Below are 24274 nucleotides of genomic sequence, written 5' to 3'. Positions count from 1 at the left end.
AGGCACAGCTGCTGGAACACGCAAATTCCATCTGTTTCTTCAAGCCTTGTATCATTTATTCAATGTAAAGATTCCAGAGGAGAATGTCCTGGTAGCTGAACTGAGGCCATAGTCCACCTTAGATATGGAGTGGCTGTGAAAGGGAGGGGCTGGCCTCTAGGAAGCCCTTCAGCATTAATAGTAGGGGAAGGGCAGCTCGATTTACCCTCACACGAGAGTGGTCAGACTGTGGCTGAGGCCACTCCTCCAAATCCAGGGCTTAGAAAGTGGCAATGGATGCTAAGGAGCCTGCAAGCAAGAAGACCAGAATATTCACGGTCAGGACACAAGAGGGTGAGACAGTCAGGCTTCTAGATAGGTGTTCTATGTAGAGACACATATCAGCCTGGAATTTTCTAGTTCGCAGTTTAAAATCCAGCTTCACCCCTCCTCTTCTTTCACTCTTTGTGTCTCCTTAAGTGAGTTAGTATTGAGAAAGGAAAAAGATGCAGAGCTAGTTTTATGACAGTTGTAGAATCACCCCCAAATATTTTCAGAAAGACAAAACAAAAGCATGGTGTCTGAAAGATACCAATATAGTTCTACTATTTATTTTGCAACCAGCACTACTTGGAATGGCACCTTGTAAACAATACAAATGCCACTTTTGGAAAGGATTCATAGTTAAATAATATCATGTATCTCTTGCAGAATATCTTGGGTTCCAAATCCACTCCAACCTAAGAGAAATCAGGAACCTTGAATCAAAACCCTCTCTGCCACTGGAAGAACCACCCACCTAATATTTTTTTTTTTCTCTAGAACAGTGGTTCTTAGAGTGTGGTCCTCGAACCAGCAACACTAGCAGCACCAGAAAACTTGTTAGAAATACAAGTTCTCAAACCCCACCCCAGCTCTACTGAATCAACAACTTCAGGGGACCCACCAATCCAGGTTGTCACCAGGTGATGCTGTGGCTCACTCAAGTTTGAGAACCACTGCTCTAGAAAAAGTATCTTGTTGCTTCTGTGGAAAAACAGTGCTCTCCAAAGCACGAAACCTGAGTTTTTCGATTAATAACTCTATAGAGATCTATCCAAACCTGTATAGTTAACACTGCTGAATTATAGGGGTCAATGAACAAGAAATTGATGTTTGACAGAATTTTCTAAAACAATGAAGCAAAATCAAACAAAAAAAGAGGATCTTTTTGCTTTTTAACTGACCTGGTTACAACCTGTGATCTTTGACAAATTGCTATTCCTGCATGTCTTTTCCTCACTTGGTAAAGCAGCATCACCTGTTACCAATACCATTTCAGAGCAATTCTGGCAGTTACAAACAAATTTACATTTTATATCAAAATCATTCGACATCAAATTGTTTTATCACCTGCTATTATGGGTGAACTCTGTACTTGTATCTTACAGACTTAGTCAAGTGAGTTTGTGACATGGGTGATCAAGAAGCAAATTTAAGAGACAACAACACTAATTTTTAGTTGTTTACTTTTATTGGAATAGCAAGATTAATGGTGTTCAGAAAGTAGTCCGAGGAGAGGTTATCAGGGAAGCAGAAGCTGCTATCTGATACTTTTAATAATTACAAATGGGAATCATGAGGACAAAAGGAAAAAACATAATCCAGTGTTAGGTTTGTAATAATATCCTTTATAGTGAGAATTGACGGAGAAGGCCAAGCATACACTAAATGTTCAGTTTTTATCATCTCAGACACAAAGCAGAAAGCTGCCTTCTAATTGCCTAATTGCCTTAGAAGGCTTGTAGGGTAATGAATGAATGGTTTTATTCACAGAGAGATTTATCTCCTAACAATGACCACACATATCCTGGCTCTTCATGTTAAACAGTCTCCATGCTTTTTGCTGTGATACGTAAACCCTTTCTGAACTGTAAAATTATATTTAACAGCATTTTTCTCTAGGTTAATTCGCCACTAAGAAACAAAATGCTTTAAATTGCTCCATTTTTCCCCCAGTTGAGTGTGTGCATGCACATGCTAATTATATAAACAAATATGTGTTCAGTTCATTAACAAGCTGAATTTTGGTTAAAGAAATTTAAAAACCACAGCTTAAGGAAGTTGTAGATTGTAGCATATACGTGAAAAGTTACAAACAAAAGCATGATGTGTTTTGTGGAGGCCAATAAATTCATCCTGATATCTAACTGTAGATTCATGGACATTTCATGTGAAAAAATTTTGTTGTTGTTGTTAACCATGGTAGCTTGCACCCATAATCCCAGCTACTCAAGAGGCTGAGGCAGGAGAATCACTTGAGGCCAGGAGTTCAAGGCTGCAGTGAGCTATGATCACACTGCTGCACCCCAGCCTGGACAACAGAACAAGACCCTGTCTCTTAAAAAAATGTTTAAATAGGCCGGGCGCGGTGGCTCAAGCCTGTAATCCCAGCACTTTGGGAGGCCGAGACGGGCGGATCACGAGGTCAGGAGATCGAGACCATCCTGGCTAATATGGTGAAACCCCGTCTCTACTAAAAATACAAAAAACTAGCCGGGCGAGGTGGTGGGCGCCTGTAGTCCCAGCTACTCGGGAGGCTGAGGCAAGAGAATGGCGTAAACCCGGGAGGCGGAGCTTGCAGTGAGCTGAGATCCGGCCACTGCACTCCAGCCTGGGTGACAAAGCGAGACTCCGTCTCAAAAAAAAAAAAAAAAAATGTTTAAATAAACTTTGTAAATTAACATTTGAGATTTACCAGAGAATTTGAAGACAACCTACCTGTTGTTTATCATTCTTCCTTTCCTTGGAAGAGTATGAAGAAATGGACTGAACAGGATTTTACTGTTTGGGGGTATTTTTTATAAAGTGGGGGAGAGGAAATTTTCTCCTATTTCAAATAGGGTGTTTTTATTATCAAAAAAGAAGGAAAGCTGACGATTAACCCGTAACAGGAGGTACATTGCTGTCATTTGCCAAGTCTTTTGTGCAGTCAGACTGGTCTGGTATAAAGGATTTTCCCAACTTATGCTGGATCCTTGAGAAGGCCTATAAATAAGACCATTTGTTTGGTCTCAAGATGACTTGCATTTGCAAACTGAAGAATGTTCCAATAGAAGTTTTATGGTGACACACCAATCTGCAAACTGGCTCAGCCAGTAGTCAAAACAAGTCACTATGAGATCTGGGAAGCTGAAGGCTCTGAATGGGTCAGATTATCCTGCATTTAGTTTGGAACAGATAAATTTGGGCTATAAATATGTATCCTCCCTTTATATTTTCAACTTGAATGGTCCATAACAAATAGAGGATATATGTACATACCTAAAGGTGGCACAGAACCATGAGAATACAATGATCAAACTGAAATCATTTATTTAAGCTGGAGTCCTTTTTATTACAATGAGTAACAATTTGCTACAATTGGAAAATATGTGGTTTGTTCTTCAATGAATACATGAGCACTTAAATAAATCTGAACATCTGTAGTTATAGGCAGGAAATTGAGCCATTTAAGACGTTTAACACTGGGAAAGACAAACACAGGTCACCTGATTTTTGTAGAAATTTTTGTGCATAATTTAGGGACCCCAAACCCAAGCACCTACATTTTAGCAATATGGTAATACAATTACCTACACCTACAATTTACACCTACAATTTAGCAATATGGACCAGGTGAGTGTCTGTCCCAGGTACAGAAGAAGCTGTTAGCCACCAATTGATAATGCCAGCTGTTCCAAATTTTCAAGAAAACAGAAATCAGAATTGCATTCTCAAACTTCCCCAATTTAAAAAAATGTTGGCAACTGGTTCAAATTTCTTAAAAAGCTGTGAGCCAAACCGAACAAGTTCGGGGGCTGGACTTAACCTTCAAGCCACCAGTTTGTACATTTTACCATTTCACACGAAATGAGCTACAGCTCTGCACATGTTTCCAAAATGATAACCCAAACACAACCCATCCCCTTTGGAAGCCAGCCCTGAATAGCTGGGCTTCTCCTTAGGTCACATCGATCATTGTAGTTGTTTCTTCTAAAATGGACAGTTTCCTCCTGCTAGAGATTTGATTTGATGGTGTCAGCATATGAGGTTCCCGTCATTTCATGACATGTCTTCTTTCAGGCCTGATGGAATCGGAACTGTGACTGTTGAAGAAAAGGAACGTTTTGAAGAAATCAAAGAGAGGCTCCGAGTTCTGCTAGAAAATCAGATTACACATTTTAGGTAAGGATCTGGGGCTGGAGGGTTTTAATTAGGAGATGAGAGTGGGAAGGAAAACTAAAGGACTTAGTTTTTCCAAAACTGTAAATCTACCAGAGGATGCATTGGATATTTCGAAATAACTGAGTAGAACAAGCAAATCAATCAGACATGGTTCCGCAATAACCAGGAAACTTCGTATTCTTAAGTTCATGTTATTTCCACTTAAAGAACAAATTCTTCCATGTTTGAGCTCACCCTGGTCATCAGTCTGTTATAAAAAGTTGAATTTGAAGCTTCTTCAAGGGTCCTAAGTAAAAATAAATAAATAAAAAATCTTGTGAATCAGAACATAGTGAACAAGGAAGGAAGGCAGTGGTACTCCTAGGAGAGTCTCCACTTTCTCCACTACCTCAGAAACAGGACTAGCTGGCTACACAGGGAAAGAATGAACCTTGGATCAGCCTGGGTGGGTTGAATCTCCCCTACATACTCAAGAGAGCCAGCAGGTTCTGCGCTTGAACCTTACGCCACATAGCCCACTTCTCCCTTGGAGCAAATTAGGTGTTTTTAGTGCTGTCCTGGTGGTTCTGGACCAGAGATCCTGAAATAGCAACTGAAAAATAATAATAGCATTTCTAATGGTTCCTGTTTATTAAATACTTCCTATATACCGATACAGAACTGGAGGAGGCTGGAGAAGTATTAACTCATGTCATAACAACTGTGTTAGTTATCATAATCCCCATTTAAACCAGGAATAAAATGAGGCTGAGAGAGGTTAAGGAACTTGCCCAGGGCAATCCAGCTGGCAAGTGGAAGAAGTGGGATGCTTATATAAGATAGTCCGGGTTTCAGTAGCCATACTAGTCTCTCTGTCCCAGGCACAGTGTTCTGAAGGGCCGGTGACAACCTGAAACCAGTCACTGGAACTCGTAGTGGTACCTGACATAGTTTTTTTCTATGGCATCAAAATCCTCCTGGATAAATCCTTATTGACCATATACTATGTGTAAAATGCATTACCAGTAGCAGAAGGTCCATAACAATAGGAAACCACAAGCAGGGAAGGACAGCTAGCAGAATCATGAATTTGCTCTAAATCCACTTTTCTATTCCATATATGGATCTTTTAGGGTCTTAAGTAAGTATATTTGAATTTCAGCCTGTTCCAACTAATACTTTTTTAATGCCGGTCTCGATAATAACATATAAGGTCACATTTGAGCTAACGAATAGTTCTCCTTCACAATAGAAATCTAAACAGAGCCTTATGTCACCACTCTGAATATTCTTTTCTGCTGCAGACATTTGCAGAGTCCCTCTTTAGTCATTATTCACACATACACATATATACATTATATACACACATATATGGTGTGAATTCAGATTAACATAACACAACGTGACAAAATAAAAAGCATTTTCCATTCCTCAGAGAGAGTTGCTATAGGAATCAAATTGCAGCATATTTCATGCTAAAATGTAATAATTTAGGCAACCTGAAGAATTTTGTCTTTTTTAGGTATTGCTTTCCATTTGGTCGACCTGAAGGTGCTTTGAAAGCTACTCTCTCACTCTTGGAAAGGGTAAGAATGAAAGTAAAAGATAGATCACATATATATAAAAAGACATAAGCATAATTGTAACGAAATGTTTTGGTTGAATGACCTAGTTGTAATTTTTATAGGATTTGTTTACCATTCATCAAATATCAGAATAGAAGCGAGGAAACTGCCAAAACTCTTGATATTTTATCTTCAAACTCCCAAATGGGATGTACGGAAGATATGTTCCTAGCCCTTCCCTGATTAATGGGCGGCCTTTGCCAATGCTTTGCAATTCTGGTGCTTTCTCTTTAAGCATGGCTCTCAATCCGTATTAAGTCACAAAGAACTGATTTTAAACTTTCACGCTTCCAAGAAGTATGGATGAGTGACACATTTGCTTGAACCTTCTTAGTTATCCCTCTTTTTCCTACTTGAAGGTTTTGATGAAAGATATTGTTACCCCAGTGCCACAAGAGGAGGTGAAAACAGTCATCCGTAAATGTCTGGAACAGGCTGCGTTAGTCAACTATTCTCGGCTCTCAGAGTATGCCAAAATCGAAGGTAAGGCTCCCTTCTGCCCCCAGTTTTGAATTTAAATTTTGCTATGCCTCCCTGGGGAAGTCTTTCTCTTTTCTGAAGGGCACCCGAAAACAGTGGTCCATCTGAGTATATTAAGCTGAAACCTGGAAGCACTTGAAATGTGGAAGTTTCCTTGGCTGTGGCCAAGGAAATGAATTAAAAGACATCACAGGGGCTCAGAAAACAGCCTTTGTAAGGGAACAATATTGAAAACAGGATGTTATCACATAACTAAGGTCCTTCTGAGAGTCTGTGTTGGCCCTAAGTATCGGCTTTGTGGCTGATGTTTTCCTATAAAGGAATTCTCTAGAATTGCCACCTTCTTTAAACAGAAGAAAATAAAGCAGTCTGTTGTCCGCTGCTGATACCATTGGAAGCAATACAAGAATTGCAAAGAGCAAGATCAAGGTTTTGCCTCTTTCTTGCCCCTGAAAGTACCTTGTCCTTTGGTAGTGTTTCAAACTCAATGGCAGGTTAGTGCTGAGCCATCTATGATGGCTCCGGTTGGCTTTAGATCTCATTCATTGTTGTTACACCAGACCTTAGATGCTTGTTACCACTGCCCTCTCAAGTTTTAGGGAAGTGGTCACTGATGACCCAGTAATCACCAAAGGCGCTTTGAGTAAACTCTATTTGAGAAGATATGGTTCTTTGGGACCTATTCATTCACGAAGGTATTAATCACTTTTCATTGTTACCCTGTTGGCTGCTATAGGGTGATTTGAAAGCCACACCCAACTTGACCAGTGGTGTAAGTGTATAAATGTGGAAGTTCTGTGTGCAAAACTCAATGTGTCCGCATTCTGGAATCTGATGTTCTCTCACACGTGAAACATGACACCTGACTAAAACTAGCAAATGCACATTGTCTGCCTCAAGACAACTGGGGGGAAAAGAAACTAACCAACCACCCGGACCCCATCACTTACTCTGCCAAAATCCTTGTTTCCTTAGACAATTAGGTTAAGAGTATGTCAAATTCACAGTGTTCTGTACATTACACGTCCTCCCTCTCTCAATTTTGTCTGTCTGACAATGCAAATTGTGTACCAGTGGTAATGAATTCATTGTTATGCATCCAGGGAGAAACACTTAAGAATTGGGCACCAAAAGGATGTTTATCAACTCTTGACTTGGTAATGAGTGACAAAAATAGAGGAACAAGAGGTTGTTAAAGGGCTATATTAGCAAACAATTGTTCCAGCATTTATTGTCCCAGGATGTAATGATTGGTTGTATTTGGTAAAGTCAGCCAGGTACCTAACAATTCTAGGCAAGGCCAGAGATGGGATGGGATCAAGAAACATTCTGTTGCCATGGCTGCTGCCTCATAGGTCTTGGTCTAGCTATTACTAGTCTTTTGGTAAGATCTGCTCTCTTCTTTCAGATAAATCTATCCAAAAACAAACTTTAAGATCTGTAAGTAAAAATGCATTCATTTCCAAAGTAGATCAGCTGGTCTGTAATTTCCTTTTGTGCCTCAATTCTTCTTGGTTGTGTTAATTATCTTTTGCACTGTGACTTTTAGGTCTGGGGATTCTTTGAAGAAACCAATTCTTTTTTTTTCAACTCTCTTTTCAGAGAAGTACCTCATTGCACACTACCTGCTCTCTTCTGCTTCTCTCCTTCCTTGTCCGTGATTGGCTCAGCCACTTTAATGTGACCTCTGCAAAAGTGTCTGAGACACCAATTTCAAAGCATGCTGGGATTGTTAATTCAGACAACCCAACATCCTCTGGCTGCATGTATCAGGTTTTCTTTCATGAACATAGTCCACCATAGGCTGAGACATTGCAGCCTGAAAGATATTACTAACAGACAACTTTCTTTTACAAGGCTCTGATCCTACCCGCAGAGAAGAAATCTTTCACTTTTTACATTTGAGCCCCTCTGTGAGAATTAACAGCTTAGTTATCTGAGAATTCTGGAAAGAAGTTGTAGTAATATTGCTGGAGACTATGTTTATGAAGAAATACCTCAAGAGCCTTAGATACTAAAGTCTGAAATCCTTAGTATCTTGGAGCCTTAAATCAATGAAATTTTGTTTCCCTTTACTCATGATGTTTTGGTCATTGTATTCTTGCAAACAGCTCTAAAGAGACGTGTAAAATCATGGTCACAATCTCTCTCGTGACTCACGGCATGCTGAATGGTTAATCCAGTAGATCTCCAATTTTGAAGCTCCTTTTTCTTTTATCCTGTGTTTATCCCAAAATACTCTGTGGCTATTTTCCTTTGAGCTAATGTAACGTTTTCCTCTAACCTATGACCTTTAACCTCTTTACCTCTGACCTAAGCCTCTTGCATGCCCAAATCCTCTTTTATAGGGAAAAAGAGAGAAATGTATGAGCATCCTGTCTTCTGCTTGGCCTCCCAAGTGATGGATTTAACCATTCGTGAGTACCTACCACCTCCTCACCATGCTGTCTTCACTCTTTCTGTTTTCATTATTTCAAGAAAATCCAGATCCAAACCAACTCACTCTCCTTGCTTCAAGTTTTTTAGCATTGGCTTGTCTGTTGGTTCTGTCTGTGAAACCCAGTGTGAGAAGTCCAGTCACTTTTTAGCAGCCTAAAACAGGTTAGACAATTAAGCCATTTGTTTGTGATAAACTCAGATTTGTCTGTAAGTTTTTCAGTTATTCTCTGTCTGTGACCTGAATGCATTTTTACTTTGCTTGTGTGTAACCCTAATTTGTAAAGTGCTTGTCACTGGTACACAATCAAAAGGTAGCAGCTAGGCTGGGGAGCAATGCGTTAGGTGTCAGATAAAGGACATTTGGGGCAAAATCATGCCTTCTTTTCCATGTTTAAGATGCCAAATTATTATGGGTATGAGATCACACCAGGTGGTCCATTCTTTGTAAAAATTAGATCTTATACGCCTCCTGTCTGTTCTCTATCAAGCTGGGAAGCTTTTCCTTGTTCCCTCTGGAGATTTTGAATTGTCCTTGTCCTCTAAACTTTGCCTAGAACATATGACTTAATTGTCACTTGGAGAGTTCATGTATGTTTCATAGCTTGATTTCACATTAAACTTAATTTTACTAATTTTCTATTTGTGCAGCATTTTCCACCTCTGTGAAGGAGACTTTTTTTGCTGGCCCCCAAACTTCGGGGCAGTGGGAACCCAAGGGCAACTTTTTCTTTCCAATATCATGTATCACACATAAGTGGGGGGCATTTTGGTCCACTTGCTCATTAATTCTGCATATGTGTTCTTGTTTCTCTCTCTTCTCTCCTTGTTGTGCTCTCTCTTTCAAATAGAGAATCAAAAGGATGCAGGTGAACCAATTGTATATGCATTATAAATTATCAGGACTGTTGAGTTATATTCAGTTTTTGTTTTTGTTTTTCAATAGCTCCTTAAGGTATGTACTCCCAGAGAGCCATGTGGAGTTGCAATAATACTTAAGGAGTTAATTTGTGCTGTCTAAATACATCTCATGCCCATTTGATGTTGACCTTTATAGAGCAGAATTTCTGAAAAGGCATAAGCTTTAAAGGAATAGAATTCTGGTTTGCTGCAGAGCTTCATTTCATCCTTGGTTATAGGATTCCAGTGATTTGGCCTCATGTGCATTTTTTAAAAAGTTATTTAACCAAATGAATCTTCCTCTTTGTTTTTCATTTCTTTTTTCTGTTTTCTGCCCTATTGAGAAGTTCGTGTTCTTTGATGAATGTTTATCAGCCAAGACAGAGAGAAGTTGTGTCCATGTTGTTCTTGTATGTATCGCGTGATAAAGCAGGAAGCATGGACAGGATGACCAAACAGGGGCTGTTGCTGGAAGTTTTATTAGAGGAAAGCTCTTGGAAAGTTCTGGCTTTGGAAATTTTCCTCTTGTTTGGTCCCAAAACTTCTGATCCTATTTTGAGACTAGGTCTGACTTAAAACTTTAATAAATTAGAATGCAGATCATCGTTTTTATAGTCTAAAGGGTTGTCAAAAATAACTATCAGTTAATCCAAATTAACAGTTGAGCACATTTCAAAACAATTCAGAAAGCATTCCTGAGTACATTCCAAGCATAGGGATACCGATAAGTATTTGAAGACTCATAAACCTATGTTCAAGACACATGAACCTTTCTCTCTGGTAGGAAGATATTTATTCAATCATTTATTCACTCATTCATTCATTTATTAGACAAATGGTTAGTGGGAGCCTACCCTGTAGCAGGTACAGTGTTAAAAGCCAGAGACTATGTAAACAAGAGGGAAATAGCTGTTAGCCTCATGGAGTATGTGTGCAAATGGGTGTATATATGCAAATAAGTATATTGCAAAGCCTATTGGTAGAGTTATGTGTAAGAGGGATGGGGCATTGTCAGAAAACCATGGAAGTCTTCAAGAGATGGTAAGGATTGAACTGCATCTTGAGAGATGAATTAGAATAAACGAAGGGGAGCTAGGATTGGGAATGGAAAGTCATCCTACATCAAGATAGTAATATGTGCAAATATGTAAAACCAGATAGCTAATAAAAAATAATGAATGCTTATTTAATGCATATCGTGTTCCAGGTATGATTCTAAGCATATTATTAACCTATTTCTCCTCAAAAGCCCTTATAAGAGGGAACTATTATTACTCCCATTGTACAGATGAGCAAACAGAGGCACAGAACTTAAAAAACACACATCCAGAAGTGTAAGTGGAGTAGCTGGAATCTGAGCCCAGGCAGAAGCCACCCTTTTAACTACTCTGTAATTAATTCAACATAGCTGCAAAACAGAGTGAAATGATGATAGTAGTGGGTGGGTGCTGATGATGGCAAGGTAGGCAGGGACAGGACTTCAAAGGTCTTTCTATGCCATAATAATGCTGAGTTCAGACTGTATCTCGTGGTTCAAAATTTCTTAACTTGAAAATCATGCCAACTTTTGCATGCATATGGATTTTTTCAGAGGAAAGATTCCACAGGTCTCAACTGCAAAGGTGATGAAGAGTCACTGAAGGCTGTTTATGCAAAGGGATAGGTTGGTGGTTTACACTGCAGAAAAATCACACTAGCAGGAATTAAGAGAAAGGACTGAAGAGAGGGAATAGGGTAGAACTGGACTTAAAAGTTAAGGTTAAAGCAGAGATGGGGTTGAAGCTTGGTATAGTGAAGTTTTTTCTAAGTATATCAGGTCTCAATTGCAATCATAATCATAATTACTTCTTCCCTGGCCTTTAAATTTTTTCTTTCATACCCCTTCCCTCCCCTTTCAATTTTCTTAATGAGAATAGAGCACAAATTCATGGATAGGTCTGCATAACCAACTGTATGGAGGTGGTAGGGCACCACCGGAGTTACACGTGCAAATTGTGGGGAGGTGGATAGAATACTGGGGACTGAAATATGGACAGCTGCTGAGTCCTTTAGTCAGACTATGCTTTAAGAATCTACAGGGCTATGCAGATGGCATTTTGGTGGACTTATGCTTTATGTCTGGTGGCATTATTAGAAATTAAATGTTCAATTTAATTACAGTACCTCCAAAAAAAGATGCAAAAGCCTGCTAGTCTATGAAAGAAAAGCTGTGACTCCTGCAAATGAATTCTATTATTTTAAATACATTTCCATTTAAACCGTCACACATTCTGAACCAGAAAGCTCTGAGAAAGTCTACACTACTATTGCTGTTTTGCTTCAGTTCTTGGCTAAATACTTGCATAATTTTCTGAGCATCATAACGATTCCACTGGAATTTGAAATAAAACAACTTTTTCCTTCAAATATGCCAAGGATTTGCAAAATCAGACAGATGATGATTTGTAGATAGACAGCAGATAGATATAGACAGAATAAATAGGTAGGTAGATAGATAGTAGATAGATAGATAGATAGATAGATAGATAGATAGATAGATAGATAGATACAGAAATAGGTAGGAGGAAAGGAGAGGAAAGGAGAGGAGAGCGGGTAGATGGGTGGGTGGGTGGATGGATGAATGATGGGTAGGTGGGGAAAGAGAGAGAGAAGAGAGCAGCCTCCTATGAATCTATGGGCCTAGGCCCTGTGCTAAGGGCTTCTGATTCAATCTTAACCTTAGACTCATAAGGAAGGCTTTATTTTTGCACCCTTTGCAGATGAAGGAGCTGTGATTCAGACAGGATAAGTAACTTTCTGAAGCAGGATTTGAACTCAGGTCTGTCTGAATTTAAATACCATGCATTTTTGTCTCTTTCTACCATGTAGACTTTTTAGCTGATGTGGTGAGCACTTAGACAATATCCATTCATTCAATGGATAAGGTCAAAAGTATAATACCTACCACTTTTCACATAGGAAGACTACAAATTAACAGAGCAGTCCTTTCTGGAACTGAATCATTGACAAAATCTTTACATTGTAAAGTCTTCCCAAGCGCAGTTGAGACTTCCCCAAGGCTGTCAAAGAACTGTGGACTTTTTTTTCTCTCCAATTGACAGAAACCTTCTAGATCAGGTCAAATCTATCGAAAGGACTTCCAGAAAGATTCTGTGATGTTGAGGTTTTGTATCTTTCTCTGTCTCCAGGCAAATTTCCTACAGATCTAAGGCTTGTTGAAAGAGAGAAAGAGAACCAAGCTGGTAAAACCCACTAAAACATAGAGCCAAGCCACCACCCCACAGTCTTCCAAAAGGGACCAATAATAATAGTGAATTCAATAATAGTGAATCTCATCCCCACAAGATGGCCATTCTGAGATGAGGACCATCTCATGCTTCATGTCTTATACATGAGGGACTGTTTCTCTTTTATTTTATTTTATTTTATTTTTTAATTTTTTGAGGCAGAGTCTTGCTGTGGAGTGCAGTGATAGGATCCTGGCTCACTGCAACATCTGCCTCCTGGGTTCAAATAATACTTTTGTCTTGGCATCCAAAGTAGCTGGGACTACAGGCACACACCACCACGCCCAGCTAATTTTGTATATTTTTAGTAGAGACGGGGTTTTACCATGTTGGCCAGGTTGGTCTTGAACTCCTGGCCTCAAGTGATCCACCCACCTCGGCCTCCTAAAGTGCTGGGATTACAGGCATGAGCCACCACACCCAGCCTTTCCACCCTTTTTGTTTCAGTGGTGCATGAATCAGGGTTTCCAAGACCAGATTATTCTGTGGACTAGTACCTCATCTATACTTTACAATAAGCGATGGGGACAAAGAGAAACGTGTTTTAAACACTGTCACCAAGAAAGATTTTGGAAAAAAAAAAAAAGGATGTGTTAAAATATGTTGTGAACCCACAAATATGAAATCAGTGTCTCTCTCTTCTATCAGAAAAAAAGATGTGATGTTGCAGATGATGATAAACGTTGTTTGTTGAGAACTGAATATGTGCTAAGTAGTTATGCATATCTCATTTAATTCTCACCATGACCCTGTGAGATAAGTGTTTTATTACCATATTTCATTGAATCTAAAGGTCCATCAATTATAAGATGCGCCATTCATATACTATATTATGACATGCTATCAAACATAAGATGCATCCAGATTTCAGAAATGTTAAAATGTGCCTCTTACTTCAATGAAATAAGAACTTACGCATTCATGCATAGAAATCCTGAAGTAGAAAGATGTTAAGTCACTTCCCCAAGGTTAAAGAGCTGGTTAGTTGTAGAGTCAGAATTTGAACACGACCCTGTTTAATTCCAAAGTCCACATTTTCAACTTCTACACTATAAAATGCTTGTGACTTGTTAGCAACGAAATTGTATGACACAAAGAGGTTTCTTGATCATTGACAGGTGGAAAAATCGAGGCCCGGAGAAAAGAAGCCAGGTTCAAAATAAAATGAGTAGTCAGTGACTCTCTAGTCTCTTGTCCTGTATGCTATTCAAGAGCCGTCACCACCCCACAAGGCCTCCTTACCTTTCAGTCAAGACATAACGGCCCCATCCACAATCCATTAACTGGTCTGAGCGTCCAGTAGGACACTCGATGACATCCAGCATCCACATGTTAGAATCATATATGTGCAACTCCAAGAAAACACTACCTCAAAACCAGCCTAAGCACTCAATGATTTGTTATACCCCAAATTCAAATCTTTCTCCTGCCTCCACTGGGTTTTCTAACCTCTGTAACCTCACTTTTATTTTCTGTAAAAGGTGCTAATAATGGTTCCTCCCCAGAGGATTATTGCAAAGATTAAAATACATATTCCAAATAAATCTCTTAACACAAATGCCTGGCACATAGTAAGTGCTCATTTTATATATATATAATTTGTTTGAAAGTATTTAAAAGGATGTTCTTCCAAGTTAAAATGTATAGTATAAAGATATCATTTCATTTCAGAAATGAATCATAAAACAGTGCTTCTTAAATTTTAATGTCCATCTGAATCCCTGGGGATCTTGTTGAAATGTAGGTTCTGATTCAGCAGGTCTGGGGTGGAGCCTGGGAATATGCATTCCTAACAAGCTTCCAGGTGATGTTGAAGCTGCTGATCCAGGGATGGCACTTTGAGGGTCAAGGGGAATATAAGAGGTATTTAAATTGTCTTTCTATTATGAATTTCAAACACAACATTGCAGTCTCCATATATATTTGTTAAATACCCGCTAGGTTCCAGGAGCTATACCAGATACCAGGGAAGTGTGTGATGAGCAAAAGCAGTCATGCTCCCTACCCTTGTTGAGCTTACCAAAAAAAAAGGGTAGAAAACACAGGCATGAAACAAGCAATCACAATCTGATGATGATAGTAAAGGGAAGAAGCAAGGTGTCACAGGAATGCAGTACAAGGTGATTTTACCCAGGCCAGAGTCTTTGATTACAGAGCAGGGGATAGTGCCAGAGAAGGGCATGATGTAGGTCAAAGGCTGGACCCCCAAGAAGTACTGACTGGGGTGTTCCCTAGCCTTGTTTCAGTGTTTGCCTCTATTCATCATCCCTTCAGATGCTCCAAGCTCCTGCCCAAGACTGCTTGTGGCAATGTACATAAAAGTTTATTTGGGGACTAAGTGAGTACTTAGTAGTACTACTGAATCAGGGAAAAAAAGAACTCAAATAGCCTAAGCAAAAAAAGAGAATTTTTTGGCTCATGTAGCTAGGAAATCCATGGAGGAGTTGGCCTCAGAAATGAAAAATGTTCATGTGTTTTCATATCTCCAACTACTAACAGCCTTCTTTAATGTGACTGGAGCTAATGGTTGAAGTTTGCGAAGCAACATGCCCACAGATAGCACCAGCGTTTTATCCTAGCTAATGACTCCAGAAGAAAAAGAGCATTCCTCTCCAAGCAACTGTATACAATTCCAGAGAAGGGCCACAATGGCCCAGGTTGGGTCACATGCTAACCCCAGAGCCAATAATAGTACTCATGATGGTATGAGGTACTATGGTTGGCCAGATGTAGCTCATGTGACTGTCCCTGAAGGATACTTTCCTTGGAATTCCCACCAAAATAACATGGAGTAGAGAAGGTAACTCCCCTGAGCAAGGTTCTTGCACATAAAAGGACAGATTTCCAACACAATGTCCATGCAGAATTAAGCTCACTTTTCTTATATGCAACAGCTGAGCCCTAGGAACGAAGCCTGAGTTGGCATATGATACCAAATTAGAGAAGAAAAACCATCACAAGAGTGTTATTTCTTTCTTTAATTTAAATTAATTTGTATTAACTTAAATAAAATTATTTTTAATTATCTTAAATAGTTTTTGTTTTTGTTTTTTGAGACGGAGTCTTGCTCTGTCACCTAGGCTGGAGTGCAGTGGTGTAATCTCGGCTCACTGCAACCTCCACCTCCTGGGTTCAAGTAATCCTCCTTCCTCAGCCTCCTGAGTAGCTAGCTGGGAATACAGGTGAACACCACCACAACCAGCTAATTTTTGTATTTTTAGTAGAGACGGGATTTCACCATGTTGGCCAGGCTGGTCTCGAACTCCTGACCTCATGATCCTCCGGCCTCAGCCTCCCAAAGTGCTGGGATTGCAGGCATAAGCCACCGTGCCCAGCTGTCTTAAATAGTATTTAATTGAATTTAGACACCTGACGTTATTCTCTGGCTTGGAAGCTTAAGATATGATGTTTACTATTCAGAATTCAGCTTAGTACATTTGTTAAGTAACCAGGAACTTTGGATAAGAGATAAGAGCTCCTGTGTAGTTTGTATGTATACTGAAAACACAGAGTATTTTATTTTTCATGAAAGCATTGCATTGGACAGGATCCACTGAGGATTCCCTTCCACTGATACTTGATGACCTACCCTGGCCCCAGCACTGCTGTAGGCCCTAGAAATACAGAATTCCCTGGCAGAGGGGGAGATAGACAAATGTATATAATTTCCTGTTATCAGGGGCCAGAAGTGCTCAGGTAGAAGAGTCAACAGAGGAGCTGAACCTTTGCTATGATGGCACTCTCTTTTTATGGCATATGAAGGCATAACCCTTATCATGAAGGGAAGCTCTCAAAGGTTTTTAAGCAGGAGCATGACAAGTTCAGATGTGTGCTTAACAGAGATCACTCTGACTGCTGCATGGCAGAGAATGAACTGCAGAAGAGAAAAGGGACTGAAGGCTGCCTTGGAGGCTTTAGCAACAGTTGAGGTGGAAATGATGAGACCTGAGTCACATGCTCACCCCCTCGGCAAGAGTGTGGATGAGCACGTGATCTAGTATGGTGTGAGATAAAATCAAGACACATTTTGAAGGTAGACTAGACAAGCTATACCACCTAAGTCCTTACAGGGAAGAGACAATGATGCCTCCAATGAAAACATAGGAAAAATCCATGATCCATCCAATAGCCTTTATTAACACATACTTTAGACTGACCTAGAGCTGGAATCTTTTGAAAGGGAGTGGATATTGGAGAATCAAGGGGATCAAGTATACATAATAGACCATCCCACTAAAGAAATTGTATTAGATTTCAACCTTGCATGTTTTAAGCCTATGTAGCCATCATTTTAGGGAAGCTGGGTATTCAGGATAGTATAATGTGGCTATCTGCTTAGCTTTCTGTTCCTACTTGAGCTTTTATCTACCCCCACCCCCAAATCATAGCAAATTGCTACAGGCTAGTTATTTTCTGTAATTGCATAATACAAACACTAACATCTTCAGCAACACATCAATAGGCTGGAACTTGGTAACAAGTGAGTTTCCATCAATCATATTCATCTCTCATATGATATTTCAGAGACTGGCAATTCACTAGCTGGAGCCAGAGATGGTCAGGTTATTTAAGGGCTAATTGGAGTGTCTCTCGCTCCCGGATGCATCTCTTCCTTGGCTTAGATGAGCATGCAGCGGAATTCTCTTTTTGTTTTTCTGCAGTCACATTTAACTCTCTCTCTGGAAGCCAAGCAGATTTAATTGTGTAAACATGAGCAATGGTAATTGGGTAAATGAAGTTGGAAACCAAGGTATGATGTTTTTGTTTTGCTCTGTGAGGAAAAAAAAATAGGGAGCTTGTTTTTCTATGGTGGCAAACCTCACTGTCAGAATTCTGGACAGACAGTTGGCAGGAGGAAATCCCTTTATGAATTTCTCATCAAGACCCATTTAGCTGAAATATGTATCTGCTGCCTCATGGGTGATGGATCAACCCAGGGGCGCTTTATTGTTTTATTCACCACCAGATCAAGTCTTTCTCTACCCAGGTTCACTTAACTGGGTGAGAATGAGTCAGGAATTTCCATGAGAATTGCACATGCAGGTAACATGCATTCATTGAAAGAGCCATGAGGATGAATTACCAGAAATGCTCTTAACTTTAGGCTGTGCTGTCAGTGGAAAACCAGATTTTAACAAAATATAAAATACGGCGTACTATTTTTTATGATAAAAGGATTAGTAGTTGCTTCCTTTTAAATGATTGTCATTTAAAACTGAGTCTTCCAAATTCTATTTGCACACATTTTTTCCCAAACAATTTGAATAAGAGGAAACTGGTAATTTTTTTGTCCTGTATTCTAAACATTAAAATGGTCCAGCAAGAAAAGGATCTCACCAACTTTTGTTTTTAATGATGATTTTTACTAGAATATTATATTTTATCCATATTTCTCCATCTTTTTTTATTAATGTCACTAGAATTCCATTTCCTACATGCCTGCAGTAAAATTCATTTTCCCAGTTGAAAATTCAAGCAAACCAAAAAGCAAACTTGGCAATGGAGTATGTCCCTCTCACCATACAGATTGCTTTATAAACCAGAACTATTAGAAAGGAGCAGGTCCAAGGTTAATGAGACACTCATTAAAGAGAGAGAATTGCAGAAGCTGATAGTGCTCTGTGCCTGTATTGAAGGAGAGGCTATTGTTATAAGATGTTTGCTGTGCTGATATTGTAAACCACATGACAGATGGGTCAAGTGCTGATTACAGTATTCTAACATTTGGAATAGCAAGTAACATATTTGATAAGCTGGCAAGTTTTTATATATGATTCAACCCACAATATAAAAGCCACGAGAATTCCAAATTGAAAATAATTAAATGAGCTGGAAACAATCAGATACCACACATTTTCCCCCAAAATGACAGATTTTGACATGTTGAAATTCCACAAAGGGAGCAAGAATATTTCCTAGCTCACTTGAACTAATAACGGCCCTTCATCTGCTTTTGCAAAGCAATTAATTGCAGCCTTCTCACAATGTGGAGGTAACAATAAACATGTGTAGGCATCTCGAGCTTTACAGAGATCTGTCCCATAGATTGCTTTATTTGCTCTTATCAGCAACCCTGTAAGATATACAGAAAAGATACTCTCAATTTATAGATGAGGAAACTAAAGCACAGAGAGGTTCAAGTAGCAGATGCAAGGTTATGTAGAAAGTAAGTAACATATGGGGGATGACAAGCCAGATCTTCCAACTATTAATATATCAAGTCCTATTTCTGGTCATCTGTAAGGAAGAAGCAGCTATTAACGTATAGGTGTTCTTCATTGTACGAAGTGTATCTTTTTTTGGTCAGTGCTGCTGCTGCCATCATTCATGTGTATCCATCTGGATAAAGCATCTGGTATTTGCATTCAGCCTCTGAGTGTCTCGGTGGTGGTGGTGGTGGGTGGGGGTTGCTGGTGACACTGGTAAGAGTCCTTGTCGAACAATGTCACACCTCTGTAGTGTTGAAGTATCGCCAAGAAAGCAGCAGCTCTCCATTTGTGTTTTATCATTTTTGCTTATTTGGTTGTTCTTTTCAGAGTTTGTCATCTTACTTGTCACCCTGTGTTAAAGTCACTTTGTCTTTACTTTTTTACTGTCTCTCTTCACCTACCCAAGCAGCTCCCCTGTCACCTCCTGGGCCTCCTCCTCCACCCACCCAAACGCAGACCAGCATGTTATATCAGAGGCTCAAAGGCATGCCTAGGCCAAAATCAAGTACTGTAAACTTTCATCATTCCTCTACTTGGCAGCTTTCTAGTTTAGTTTGCTTTTCTGTTCACCTTTCTTCTTGAAATTTTGTTTCAGTTTGGAACACTAAGCTGAGACTCGGGCTCTCAAGTATAATTTTATAGGTTTTGAGATACTCAAAAGAGAGCATTTATTTCCAAATGTCCACATTTTTTTTTTGTCTAGCTATGTCTGACATATGCAACATTTTCAAATCTCAATGTCAGCACAAAATAACATTGTTGTTGCATAACATTTTGCATGACAATTTTTTATGTGTTATGAGCTTAATTCTATTGTATGAAATGGTTCTTAAGTATACTATATTTTTAGTTCCATTTTATCAGTGCTCCAGCTAGTGCAAGGTTGGGGGATAGGAATATTGTAATTCATTTGAAGACAGCAGAAGTGGCCAAAAAAAAAAAAAAAAAAAAAAAAAAAAAGTCATTTCTAAGCACAAATTTCTCCTTGACTTCTGTTGGGGAGAGGGAAGAAGTGCTAAAGGATTTTGCACAATGTTTTCTTTAAAGACAACATCTTAGTAGTTCCATTTTGCCATTTAGCTAGTAGTACAGCAGCTATGCAAACAAACAGGAAAATAGTGCAGTGTCTCACTAATGTGGCTCGATCTACAGATGATGGAATCAAGGCTAATTAATAGTAAATGAAAGACTGGCTACATGGGTTAATTGGCAGATCAAGTGTTGTAGATTAAAGAATCCTTAACCTGCTCACTTTAATGGTTTTATGTTCAAGTAAAATTGCAAAGGGTTTTATTAAACATACTGTCTGTATATATACATCAGGCATACACATATCTGTGTACATGTGCAAACACTCATAGAATGGCTGCATGCACATGCACAATTTATGTGTATCTATTGATATCTATTGTAGTCAATCTAAGAGTACTGCCTATTAAAACAAATCTTCAGGTGGTCCTAACTGCAACATCTTGGATTTCTCCAAACATAAAAATTATTGACTTTTTTTTAAGTGCATAAAAATATTGGTAGGAATTATTTATGTATCATATGTCATAAACAGCCAGAATTCCCCTAGATTTGGTGAGTGTTTCACCCAAAAGGACAAAGCTCTCTATTTTTAAAGAAAGAGATTTCAAAGATGTGCCCCAGGTGGGATTTCCTGCAGATTTGTATTAATGTGCAGACTTGTCTGTTACTAGAAAATGTATGTAAGTGTGTGATGTGTGTATGTGGGTGTATGTGTCGAATGGGTAATAAGCATAGGATGAGGAATTTGCAAATTGATGTGTAAATGTGAATATCAACTAATAAAAAATAGTAGCCTGTGCATATTTACTATCAAAATGCAAATACCTCACTCTACACATATTACCCAAAAATATATACACAGTATGTTTCTAGAAATGCCTGAAAGTCTACGAATGAAATTATGATAGTCTATTTATCAAATTACTAACAGGTCAGGTGCCCCCAAAAGCACAGAAGTCAATCTTGTCATACACTCTTTCTCTAAACACGTATTGCTCTAGACCAGGCAATGGGATGTCAGCACCTAAGCTCCCACATCTCCTTATTCTGAGTGTTGGTTTTTCTCTGCCTAATCCACATGTGTATGTTTCCCATAGCCCCACCTTCAGGCTCTAACCATATCCAGCCACAATTCCATCTGGGTGTGGCAGAGATAATGGAGCTTTCCATTGACTTGAATCCAGGAAGCCCATTTATCACACTAGCCATCAGGCCTTGTTAGACTGAGACTTTCAGCACCTGGCTAATCTTACCCTGTCCCACTAATCACTCTTACATCCCATTTGCTAGAACACCCTTTTTGCTTAGTGTCTCACTGAATTTATTTTTCATTATTAAATCCTAAATTACTAATGACCTGATATGTTCATTACCTACCTAAGAAATGCATAAAAGAATATTAAGAAACTTTTGTTTTTGTAAATTAGCAATCTCTTATGATTTTGTTTAAGTCTGCCTACTTCCTCCCAACCCCTGCTGCCTGCCAGAAACCTTCCTATTTAGTAATAGGTAATTGTTTCTAGCAAGAAACATCCTGAAGCCAAAATATACCTGCTTCAGATGAAAAGATGAAAATAAGTTTTGCCAGTTCTTTTGCAAATATATGTACCTACTTGGGGAATTCTACTAAATGATGTTTATTTCACTATATCCCATGTGCTCTGACTCTGAGGCTTTAAGGTTTGAAGGGGGCTAAACATGAAATACAAGTTCCCCTGGAATTCAAACTGGTTGAATCCAAACAGTTTCATTGGCCAAGAAAACCTTTATGTTTTGGCCAGGCACGGTGGTTCATGCCTGTAATCCCAGCACTTTAGAAGGCTGAGATGGGCGAATCTCCTGAGGTAAGGAGTTTGATACCAGCCTGGTCAACAAGGTGAAACTCTGTCTCTACTGAAAATACAAAAATTAGCCAGGCATGGTGGCAGGTGCCTGTAATCCCAGCTACTTGGGAGGCTGAGGCAGGAGGATCACTTGAACCCGGGAGGCGGAATTTGCAGTGAGCTGAGATCACACCACTGCCCTCCAGCCTGGGAGGCAGAATGAATGAGACTCCATCACAAGAAAGAAAAAGAAAACCTCTTTTATGTTTTAAATATTACTCTTTTCCCAAAGGAAAACAGTTTGTAATTTTTTGGAACATAATGACATTGTCAAACTCATGAACTCAGCTCTAAAAAGAGGGCAAAATAAGCCAGGGTTCAGGTTCTTCATGAGCTGGGTAAAAATACAACACTTTCAGTTTAAGAGAAACTAAAAACAAAGAAAACAATTAAGTACACTGTTGCAATTTAACTGATAAAATTTCAATTGTAACAACCAGTAGCACAAACTACCACAACCCATTCAATAATCTACTCCTAACACCCTTTTAACAATTATTATTCCTGACTAATGGCCCAGGCATATCCAATTTTTCTTTTCTGTCTCCTCCCTGGACAACTTGAAGCAGACATTTGAATCTGCATTTTCAAAATGAACGTTCAACATACGCGGGCCTGCAATGAAAAATTACACTGTAGCATTTAATAACTAATCTAAAAAACAAATGTAACAACAATCAATATTAAACTCCTGTTAACCTTCCCACTTCAGGTAGCGTAAATACAATCTAGACAGTGATATAGTACCTTTATGCTGTCTTTAAAGAACATGTGTACAAAATGTCACTAAATTTGAAATGTGCTGTCATAGACCTACTATAGCTTCATATGCAAATTTGAAGCTGGAGCACTGCTTTTTCCTAATATGTATTATAATGATGGTGATAATAATAAAATGGCTTTATGGTTTGCTCACTAATTACATGGCACTTAACATTTGCATGAATTTTGTTTTTTAAAAAACTGATAACTACTCTCAATTTCTTATCCACTAGTTCTAATGGCCATAAAATTAGCCTGCCACTTTCGCTGAATTTTAACACAAACTCTTGTACTACAGAAAATGTAGGCCGATTAATCACTCCTGCCAAAAAGCTTGAAGATACAATACGTCTTGCTGAACTAGTCATTGAAGTTCTTCAGCAAAATGAGGAGCACCATGCAGAGGTGAGCAGGCTTGGTGGGAAGTGTATCTTACTGTACCTTAGCTGAGCTTGCAGAGCTGATTTTCCCATCTAGATTGTGAATAAGATGTCTTAACACCCATTTTCTTTTAACTGGGATTGCAAAGGGAATGAAAGTGGAAGTTTTGCAAGAAGTCTTTGGAAGGTTATTTTGAACAACCAAAAAGTGGTTGCATGTTGTATGTTTCAGCCTAAGTTTTCAGATGTTTCTAGCAACAAACAAATGAGGTGAGTGCTTTTTAATCATTCAAGCAGCATCTGGTTATCATTGTCCAGAACACAAAATATTTTTTGGTTTTTTGTGATTGTTTTTGTTGCCACCACTGTTGTTTTTATTAGTAGTTATTTGGTGTGTGAACAAGAGACCTTCTTTCTCAATTTATTTCTGTAACTTACTCTGCTTGTACTAGAGTCTTCTTCTTTTTTTTTTTTTTTTTTAATCTTAGATTGCCTGGGTTGTTAAACACAGTGATAGAAGCAAATTATTCTGTGTTGTGCAACTTGTCGATTCTCCAACATACATCTAAATAAATATAGCTTACTTTTTTTTAACAAACCACTATCAAAATGATCCTTTTATAATACTTATAAACCAAGGGATTTCAAGGCTAACTAAATCCCAAACCTATAAGGACTTAACCTAACACTTTCAAGAAAAGATTCCAAAATTTCATGATGGTTAAATGGTTATATCAATGCTCATCTCAAAATTGAGATTTAAAATCATCTCTCTTAAAATAATCTTTTTGAAAATGGCATAATTCTCCCCCTATCTCTACACTCAGATTTACAACAAAGGGGAAAAATGACATTTCCTAAAAGTAATTTCTCAAGTACCTAAAATGACCATTCCATGACTAAATGGAAATTGCCAGTATAGTTAAATAATACATAATACACCATAAATCCAACCATCCCGACTAATGCCTGATTGCATATTTAAATTTCCTCCCTGTTTTTCTACTATTTTATTCAATCTTGGCTGATCGTGGCAGGGGAAAGAGGTATGTGACTAAACCGAATGAACCAGCCACCTGCTGTCATACTTTGTGCATGCCCTTCCAGTACCATGTC

The 24274-nt window shown here is 38.8% G+C and overlaps 1 protein-coding gene across 12 annotated transcripts in view; it reads left to right on the top strand.

Annotated features, from left to right (window-relative positions):
- The window catches only part of LOC105483175 (calcium dependent secretion activator), a 491506-nt gene that overhangs the window by 364964 nt on the left and 102268 nt on the right, over positions 1 to 24274 (top strand). For 4 of the 12 annotated variants that reach the window (XM_071092026.1, XM_071092027.1, XM_071092021.1 and 1 more), the window contains exons 14-19: positions 4084 to 4185; positions 5687 to 5750; positions 6149 to 6272; positions 8618 to 8686; positions 9557 to 9574; positions 23077 to 23183. In XM_071092026.1, the coding sequence (XP_070948127.1) occupies positions 4084 to 4185; positions 5687 to 5750; positions 6149 to 6272; positions 8618 to 8686; positions 9557 to 9574; positions 23077 to 23183 (484 nt within the window). The remainder of the gene's footprint in view (positions 1 to 4083; positions 4186 to 5686; positions 5751 to 6148; positions 6273 to 8617; positions 8687 to 9556; positions 9575 to 23076; positions 23184 to 24274) is intronic. The other 8 variants (XM_011743979.2, XM_011743891.3, XM_071092022.1 and 5 more) reach the window with 3 other exon arrangements.

Source organism: Macaca nemestrina, chromosome 2 (assembly GCF_043159975.1).
Source record: "Macaca nemestrina isolate mMacNem1 chromosome 2, mMacNem.hap1, whole genome shotgun sequence".
NCBI lineage: Eukaryota > Metazoa > Chordata > Mammalia > Primates > Cercopithecidae > Macaca > Macaca nemestrina.
Note: the sequence above shows the minus strand (reverse complement) of the source record. Positions and strands in the feature narration are given on the sequence as shown.